We start from the raw sequence: 9,808 nt of genomic DNA on the forward strand, positions 1-9,808 counted from the left end.
TATTAAAGAGAAACATAACGATCATCTTTGGTTTCATTCTTATGTGGCAAATAAGCGATTTATAAATCTTTATTATATATTATATATATTTTTTTAAAATAATGTTTTTGATAAATTTTTTAGAAATATTGTATTTGATAAATAATTAATGTTGGTGGGGAAATATTAATTATATATTTGTTCACATAAGTGCGATGATATTTTGTAGACATGTGTGATGATGTGATGTCATACATTTTACTTTACTTTACTTTCCAAGTAACGATGAGCTCTTTCTGTCGGTAGCTCAAACAGATGATTTAAAATGTTATCTTCGCCACACACCATGCCCCTATTCTAACATCTAAAACCTTGACGAAAAACTTGACTTTCTTGTACAGACATGTCACTTTATCAAAAACAGTTTAATGCTTGTGATGCCTGAGGGAAGCATTTTTCACACTGTGTCATGTGTGTTGAAATGCGATCAATTCAGGTGGATATCTACATTATTTTTAACCTTCATAAACAAATTCAGTAATAAATATGATTTTTGTTTTTAGCTGGTATCTTTGCTGCTCAAGACAAGTGAAGCAAAATGTCTGACGATGATGGTAAATTTCTTGTTTCATTGGTAAAACTAATATAATTATTGTTTCTTAGTGAGCAATTCTCTTAGCCAATTCTAGCCATTTTGATTATTATATGTAACATTTATGAACATTTGTTAGGAAAATCTTTGATATATTAATTCATTCATTATACATTTGTCTAGATCGTTGATTGTACTCAATGTTGTTTCAGGCCCACCACCCCTAGATGATATGTCAGAGTTTGTGAAAAAACTGTCTGGAAACCAAGTTCAATTTGATAAAGTTCAAGTTTCTCAGCAAATTTCTGCAACTGAGGTAAGAAATATCGCACATTTTTCTATCCTACAAGGTTCAATCTGCTCATTATTGAAGCAACTAGAGGAGTCATAAAATGCATAGCCAAGGCTTACATTGACTGAGTACCTACCTTTTTGTACCAGTACTTTCTGTTGCTCTAAAACCTGTACCCAGAACCTAAATCAATTAAATGATTCCATTATCATTTTTTTCCAGGCTAGAGCAGAAAATCAAACGACAGGCATAGTCTTAAAAGCTGACAAGCCTTGTAAGACAGAACCTTCTAAATGTAATAATGCTAATGTGGGATATGGAGGAATGAAAAAAGGATTCTTAAGTATGTTTGTGTGAACTGGAATCCTGAAATGTTTTCATTACACTATTATGAACTAAATCTTTCAAAGTTAGGGATTCATAGTTATCATTCAAAGATTTTGACTAACAATTTTCATAAGTAAGTCAATCTATAGATTGATAATTTACATTTATTTCATGATAATTGATGAACGTGGTTCTCAAATTATTAACCATTATCTGCAGGTGGTGGATTATCAAACCCAAGAAAAAGAGAACGCAAAGAAGTCAAAATCACAGAAGTTAAAGCAAACCCACAAGCCAAGCAAGATGGCCTGAAACTTAAAGAAGTTCAAGCTAAAATGTCAGAAGCTAATCAGTTCCTTTCTGACAATAGTAGTAAGTATTTACAACATTGTTCTATTTTGATTCTCTTGCAAAAATTACAATATATTGTAAAAGATGTTTGATTGTTCGTAATTTTTTTGATAATTGTGTACTGTGGAATATTTCTTGATGTTGTAAATTTTACATCGAAATTATGAATTCATTCGAAATATTTTTTTCAGATGATTGGCTTAGTGATGACCTACTGAAAGGAATACAGACGAATGATAAGATAAACAGCAAACTCAGCAATCCTCAATTCATGGCTGCCTTTCAGGAATTTCAGACAAATCCCCAAGAGGCTGCTAAAAAGTATGGCAATAATACTGAAATGAAAAAATTTATCCAAGAATTTTCTGGCCTCATGGGAAATCATTTCACTGGTTTAGCTGAAAAACAAGATGGTGCTAAATAACATGTAAAATTAAAGTTACATGCTATTATATTCTTACTGACCCCTGAGTTAGTCATTTTTATTTGCCTCTATTGGTTTAGTTAAATCATGTGTCGTCATGTTGATCGTATTATTTAAAACAATCGTTCATAATCAGATTCCCTGTCAATTTTCATCAGAAGTAATAATGTATATATAAATTATAAAAGTGTATAAATATTTATTATATTCCAAGATGTTTCCATATTTTCAATATTAAGTTTTGTATTTATCAGAGTAATTTTTAACGCTTCAGATATTAAATTATGAAAATACTCTTTCTGTTTTACTGTTTCCTTCAAATAAGTTGCAACTTAATTTCATTGAAATTTGATTTTACTGCTTGTATTTTACTTTCCTGCTGTGTTAATAACTGTAAGTAAAAATTGTATCCCTAACTCTTCTTACCATCCTGTTATTTTTCCTTAGCTCTCAGCTGTAAAGGCATGGTATGGTGGAAGACAAAATAAGAATATCGATTGTAAATGAGTTACTCTGAGTTCACTGATGGAACTTATGCTGGAGGCAGCTCAGCTGAGCCAATGTCCTTTCCTGAGTCCAAATTTCAGCTGCGCTATGGCAACATCACATTTGAAAATCTTCAGGACATAGAACTTGCAATCATAGTCATGAAGGAGCTGAAATTCATGTTATCGTCACATTACAGATGTTACTTTGATCAGACAACTACCCTTGGGGATCAAATAGATGAGTTTCTGGACACCCAATATCATAGGAATGTGGTGGATCCAGGTGTTAAGACAAGACTTTGTGCTGTTATGAAGGGCCTTCTTTACGAGAGAAATCAGATTAACCACACTGAGGGAATTGATTTTTTGAGAGACAGGAGCAAGTTCATAAATCAGAGCATGGAGGTTTTTGTGAACCTGAGTCCTACAGAGAATGGCATCTGTGTGTCGCCCGCTCGACATAGTGTCCTGGTTCCTTGTCCTAATTCACAGTCTCTTTTGGAGGTTTGTAATCTTAATTCATACACAAATTTTGCATAAGGTTTTGAGCATAGGTGCGACCGTTAATCTCGAAAATACATATTATTATTTATAAATTATATTGGGCGATGCTTAGGAACAGATGAGCCTACAAAATGTTTTTATTGGCATAAATCATACTTGATAGAGATTTTTATGTTTATATTTACATACATCATTGTTTCAGGATCTCACGTTTATTGACTATGAGCAATACGAGGACATCAGTATCGCTGTAAAGGTCACCAAGAGAATAGACCACATCCTGAGGGAGGTTTTCCAGCAGCGTGGTGAGACTCTACAACAGAAAATAAACAACTTTCCATACGATGCAAACAACATCAAGCGAAAGATGTCACAAGTCAATGCTATCAAAAATAAGATAGTTAACGAGCGTTATTTAATAACTTTGACAACCGTGTGGAGTTCATCAACCTAGCTCAATCAATATTTGCTAATCTGATTGAGATTGTGGACAGTGGAAAAGTTTACAAATTTGGGAACAACCTAAACCTTGACATACTGAGTAACACTACAGAGGACAACAACATGACAGCTTCAGTGAACGATGCGACAACAGTTTCAACATATCACATACCTGCCCATGCTCCAGGGCCAGCCACCTACACCTATCCTACCTCTCAAACTCTCTCAGCCCCCTTCTCACCTCCCTCCGCCCCCAGAAGCTTCAATAACTCCTGGGCTACCAGTGGCAACTATGAGAAACTTCCTTCCTTCAGAGACGACTCAACAATCCCAATGGATGCAGAAACATTAAATATGAGGGAATACCACAAGCAATCTGAGAGATACCCAACACAAGCTGAGAGATATCCACCAGATAGATACCCACCTGAGAGATACCTACCAACCCACACTGTACCAGCATCTGGTACTCGTTATGAGAAGTTACCCCACACAGTTGAAGTGGTTGAGAGGAGGTTGGTGCGGGTTGATGGAAGACACAGAAGGAAGAACAGGAAAATGGCGAGCTGTTGCAGAAACACTTGTATTGGTGTTACAATTGCTTTGTTTATGGTGGCTTTAAGCGTCGTCTGCTGGAAATTCCTGTTCTAATTATGGCTTATTTTACTCAGTGCCTTAAAATCAAATAATCTATCATGTTACCGCTGAGCAATATTTATGAAAAGCTCTATTAGAATTGGGTGATGACCAAATCATGTAAGAATTCTACACACATACAGAACAGTCGTTTTCATCTTTTGAAGATTAAGATTATAAACCCTTTTATACCAAATGTATAAAACTGTAATTCTATATTTAAGTACTAAATGGTTTATAGCTTCACATATCCTTGCAGATGTATAAACCACAAGAATCTATTTCAATATTTGGTTATGTTGATGATTGTTTGTTCATTTCATTCAGAACAGGGTTGGGCTTTTTATAGATATTCAATGGCAGAATTTAGTTTTTGCTACATTTAAAATGGTTTTAAAAATAATTGGTTTCATTTTAATCATATCAGAATTAATATTTTCCCCAGAATTTTAATATTAAACATATATTTTATCATTTATTATCAATCAGAGTTATATTAGAGTAGAGCTTTTAATTTTCTAGAGATTATATATATATTTTATCATTGGATTTACATTGTATTGAAGAATTGATCACTGTATGATGTACCTTCAAAATAATGTAAGCTGCATTCAGTTGTACTAAACGTTTATTTGTAAAATGTTTTTGATTCTTACTTCTTCAAACATGAATGTTAAACCGTGAAATGTCAAATTTAAAAAAATTAATTAAAAACGTTGTAATTATACAATATATCTCTCGGTTATACTCTGATATTAATATGACGATTTTTTTGCATAAAACAATATGCCATCAACAATATTAGTGTATTCATAACCATCACTCTTTCAGGCTACCTACTGCCTGAGTAGTATGATTAACAAGAGTAATGTTAAGTGAAACACGTTTTAACATGACCTACTCTGTTCACCATTATTAAAGAGGCATTGTCCAATCATAAGGCCCGGTACTCTGTTATGTTATCTGATCAGGAAAACATTCTCCTCAACTCGACTGTATCTTCAATCTACTTTCTCAGTGACGACTGTCTGGATTATATTCTATCATTTATCCCGACTTTGGATCTTCTTCTTGTGTTGTCCACAGTCTGCAAGCGATGGCATTCTCTTTGTTTACAAAGGATAAGTCGATTGAAAATTTTGGATACCAGAAATTTGAGTAATGAAAAGAGTAAAGAAAAGAGTAATGAAAAGAGTAAAGAAACGATAATTTATGCCAAAAATTTTATTAGAATTGTTACTTTAAATATTGGTACTCTACAACATCTTCATATTGATAATAATGTATACTATAAGAGATTTCAACTAGATACACCTAAATCTAAGTCAAGGAGCATTCCTGAAACTTCTTCTCTGTCAGAATGTAACATTCTTCTGATAGTGTCCGAATATTGCCCCAATCTCAAAACTTTATCTCTGAATATTGATGAAAGACATCATCCGTTCAAGTTACAAATCCCAGAATCTCTACCAAATAATTTGAATAGTTTGAGTCTTAATTGCGGACATCAACTTGAATCGAACGGTCTTCTCGCAAAGCTTCTTGAAAAGACGGAGAGCTTAAAAATGCTGGACCTGGGGCCTCTGACCGGACAAGATGAATTTGCTGATATTTTCAGAGCAATAAGGGGACATCAGATACGATGTTTATCTTTTAAACAGTGCACAAATATGAATCAGACTGACATGGCAGTTTTGTTAGAAACGTTTCACTCGTCTGTTGAGGATTTGAGCTTTACAAATCCCAATAATTTGGAAGACATGATCACAAACCAAGAAGTTTCATCTGACCCAGAAAAAAGTTCTATAAACTTAAAAGATTCAAGGCTTCACAAAAACCGCATTGTAATGCGATTAGGTTATCCAATGAATGTGGAAAATTCAATGTGCAGCTGTTAAACCTCATGCCAAATCTAGAAGTTTTAGACTTGTCATCAACTCGTAATCGATTCAACCTCATATCTACTGTTGTAAGAGGCTGCCCGTTACTGAAAAGGTTCCATTTCAACGAATGTGAGTTCACCGCAAAACAACTCACCCCTCTGCAGCAGCTGACACACTTGGAACATTTAGACATAAGTTACAGCTTCAATACATTCTACCAGAATTGGCTGAGTGTCGTTGACAAAGTATTGGTTAAAATACAAAGCTTAAAGTATATTGATCTACGAGGCACTACCATCGATGATAAAGCTCTTCACCAATTGATAGAATCTCATCATAATTTGGAAACCATTGATGTTAGTGATGCTTTGACAGTGAGCGGTGTTCTATTAGAAATGCTCCACAGTTGTAACAGAGATAAAGTTATCACAATCATTGATAGGCCTGCACGTACTAGTGCAGGTGTTAATAGTTTAAGTGCTTTGGAGTGGTCAAGAAGAAGTGACCCAGATCAGATCGGATTACCTGAGTGGTTTAGACTGAACGGACAAGATGTTTTTAGTTGGAAAGCTGAAGAGTTTTGGGAAAAATCTTTAAAATGGTGTCCATAATCGATTAGTTGCATTATCACTTCAAACAAAGTAGTCGCTGATTCTTAAATTGCTGTGCTTTAAAAACCTTTGTTCCGTTTAATATTATAATATTTTCCGGTTCCGAATTGGAAGGGGTGTAATCCGATACGTGCGCATGATACAATATAGTGTCTAATATATAGAACGCCAGTGTTATTTGTTTTACAACTTGCCGCCAGCCAGTCTGAGGTCTATGCTGATAATACCTTGGCTTCCCTTGCGGGATATATCGGCAAATTATCAGCTCTCAGTGTCGGAGACTTTTAGTGGATATAATTCCCGGAAGGTATTATAATACATAATACCTCCGGTTCTTCGGGCCGCAAATTCCCTCCAGCAAGCTGTCGGGAATTATCAAGCGGAACCCGAAGAGCCGAAGGCATTATTATATTATAATACGTTCCGGTTCCGATTGGAAGGGGTGTAATGTGATACGTGCGCATGATACAATATAGTGTGTAATATATAGAACGCCAGTGTTATTTGTTTTGAAACTTGCCGCCAGCCAGTCTGAGTCTATGCTGATAATACCTTCGCTTCCCTTGCGGGAAAAATTTGCAAATTATCAGCTCTCGGTGTCCCCGAGTTTTAGTGGATATAATTCCCGAAGGTATTATAATACATAATACATAATACATAATACCTTCGGTTCTTCGGGCCGCAAATTCCCTCCAGCAAGCTGTCGGGAATTATCAAGCGGAGCCCGAAGAGCCGAAGGCATTATTATATTATAATACTTTGTTAATTTTTGTTTTCATTCTTGTCGGTATATTTTTAATTTTGAAGATATTTTTACACATTTGATTTATAAAATTTAATTTCTGTCACGAGGTGTTGTTTCGTTATATAATATATTATGCAAAATTATGTTTAGGCTGGGATTTTGCTGATTTCATTGCATCACCTGCATCAGTTCGGTGCAAGAAAACAAATCATGCGGTTAAGATGCAAGCTACTTTATTTTGAGCTTCTCGAATCTCGATTGTCCTGAATGAATTTAGAGGGAACTGTAGTTTAAGAATAAGATCGTTCACATATTATTATGTAAGCAAGATTTTGGCCATTCTAGACAGCCATACCCTGAGCTCTCTGTAATCACTTTACAGTTTACACATGTTATCTACTCATCCCCTTCCACTAAATATGTGAACGATACAATTATAGATCTCAATACCTATTCATAACTACATATCCAATACAAGGCAAGAAGATCCAGTAATGTTATAGGAGTTGAAGTGAGCTGATGTAAAAATCTAATATCGGTGACATGAGGCACTGATGTTATGGCAGATTCTACCGAAAAAATCAAAGTACTAGTTTTAGGTAAACGACAAACTTACAATGATTACAAAGTTACAATAATACAAAAGTTACAATAATTACATGTAATACAGACTGTACTAATGTATGTAACCGTTACATTGTGACGTTTGCATACTTTATGACTGCTACTCCCTCTTTTATGATGCATAATGTAATGTTTCTAGTAATAATACAAACGATCCATACATGGAAATATCATCACTAAAATTGTGGTACTTCACAAAAACTAACAATCTTTATTATTTATCAGGTGACTCAGGTGTAGGAGTGGTACTTCACAAAAACTAACAATCTTTATTATTTATCAGGTGACTCAGGTGTAGGAGTGGTACTTCACAAAAACTAACAATCTTTATTATTTATCAGGTGACTCAGGCGTAGGAGTGGTACTTCACAAAAACTAACAATCTTTATTATTTATCAGGTGACTCAGGCGTAGGAGTGGTACTTCACAAAAACTAACAATCTTTATTATTTATCAGGTGACTCAGGTGTAGGAGTGGTACTTCACAAAAACTAACAATCTTTATTATTTATCAGGTGACTCAGGTGTAGGAGTGGTACTTCACAAAAACTAATAATCTTTATTATTTATCAGGTGACTCAAGTGTAGGAGTGGTACTTCACAAAAACTAACAATCTTTATTATTTATCAGGTGACTCAGGTGTAGGAGTGGTACTTCACAAAAACTAACAATCTTTATTATTTATCAGGTGACTCAGGTGTAGGAGTTGTACTTCACAAAAACTAACAATCTTTATTATTTATCAGGTGACTCAGGTGTAGGAAAGACAACCTTAGTTAACTTAGTATCGAACACAAACAGTAAACCATCGTGGACTGTCGGCTGTAATGTGGAGGTCATCTACCATGAATCAAGAGGTTTGTAGTTTATTCGGTACTCTTTAAACTCAATTGACAGCGTTTTAATTGTGGCTTGATTTTGTCAACCCACGATATATCAAGTTGTTCAAAGTGGTCTTCATGATTCTAATACTTGATATTATAATCTACTTTTTGCACTCTCCTCAGAATACTCAGAGTTTATAGAAATGTGGGATGTGGGAGGGAGTCTGGTTCACGAGAACAGCCGCGCTCTCTTCCTCCGTGGTTGCATCTATCACGGTCTTATACTGGTACACGATCTGACAAACAGTAAATCTTACACTAACATGATCAGATGGGCGCTGGAGTTTGCGCAACATGGTGAGAAATCTAAGAGGCTGTCGAGAGAGGCGGAGATAGGCTTACTTCAAGGGATTGACATACCGAAACTAATAGTTGGGACTAAGCAGGACTTTTTGTGGAGTAGGAGCAGATATACTACAGATCGAACAGGGCTTATTGGCGATCTTAATGCTCAATTAATTAGCGTTAATTGCCTGGATCACCTGCAGTATAAGAACTCTTATCAGCAACAACAGATCGCAAACTTCTTTGATCAAGTTATAAAACACAAGAAAAATGCTTCAAATAGGTTTAATAGACCTTTCCGGAGCACGACAGAGAGTCCAGCTCCCAGTACGAGTAGATATTTCAGTTCGTTAGATTTAGGGTTTTCTTTTTAGCTGTTATTGTTATTGCATGGCACGTTTCCAATTTTTAGATGTTTATTCATATTATTTTGGTGGTAAATTTTCAAATTGTTTATACCGGATGACTAAATTACTCTGTATTGATTATACCTCAAGGCATTGTTTCATTTTATGACTGTAATCTGCTTTGATTTAACGACACATTGTAAATTTGAATTTGATTTTGTCTAGATTGTTCACATCACATTCCAATTGAATACCAATGGATCTGTGTTTGTCAAGCTGTGTTTTACACACAATTTCCTAGGAGCATGTCTGTTTAATCTTGAAGATGTTCTTCCGAAGGCGTGAGTAAATTTATTTTTAAATTTTCTATTTAATTACGGGATCGGAAAGCATA

General features: G+C 34.9%; 3 protein-coding genes across 3 annotated transcripts; all 3 read left to right on the forward strand.

Moving 5' to 3' along the window:
* Nucleotides 1-536: 536 nt before the first annotated feature.
* Nucleotides 537-2,259, forward strand: LOC134813087 (uncharacterized). Its single transcript, XM_063820766.1, has 5 exons — nucleotides 537-593; nucleotides 784-887; nucleotides 1,086-1,206; nucleotides 1,410-1,562; nucleotides 1,733-2,259. The coding sequence occupies exons 1-5, from the start codon at nucleotides 578-580 to the stop codon at nucleotides 1,963-1,965; spliced, it is 627 nt and encodes a 208-aa protein (XP_063676836.1). The 5' UTR covers nucleotides 537-577; the 3' UTR covers nucleotides 1,966-2,259.
* A 151-nt stretch (nucleotides 2,260-2,410) lies between these two features.
* On the forward strand, nucleotides 2,411-4,437 carry LOC134812671 (uncharacterized). The gene is made up of 2 exons (XM_063820172.1): nucleotides 2,411-2,957; nucleotides 3,160-4,437. The coding sequence occupies exons 1-2, from the start codon at nucleotides 2,469-2,471 to the stop codon at nucleotides 3,409-3,411; spliced, it is 741 nt and encodes a 246-aa protein (XP_063676242.1). The 5' UTR covers nucleotides 2,411-2,468; the 3' UTR covers nucleotides 3,412-4,437.
* A 2,516-nt stretch (nucleotides 4,438-6,953) lies between these two features.
* LOC134812906 (rab-like protein 3) lies at nucleotides 6,954-9,563 on the forward strand. Its single transcript, XM_063820513.1, has 3 exons — nucleotides 6,954-7,872; nucleotides 8,645-8,755; nucleotides 8,906-9,563. The coding sequence occupies exons 1-3, from the start codon at nucleotides 7,833-7,835 to the stop codon at nucleotides 9,439-9,441; spliced, it is 687 nt and encodes a 228-aa protein (XP_063676583.1). The 5' UTR covers nucleotides 6,954-7,832; the 3' UTR covers nucleotides 9,442-9,563.
* The last annotated feature ends 245 nt before the right edge of the window (nucleotides 9,564-9,808 follow it).

This window comes from Bolinopsis microptera, chromosome 3, assembly GCF_026151205.1.
Source record: "Bolinopsis microptera isolate Bmic1 chromosome 3, MBARI_Bmic_1.0, whole genome shotgun sequence".
NCBI classification, from domain to species: Eukaryota; Metazoa; Ctenophora; class Tentaculata; order Lobata; family Bolinopsidae; genus Bolinopsis; species Bolinopsis microptera.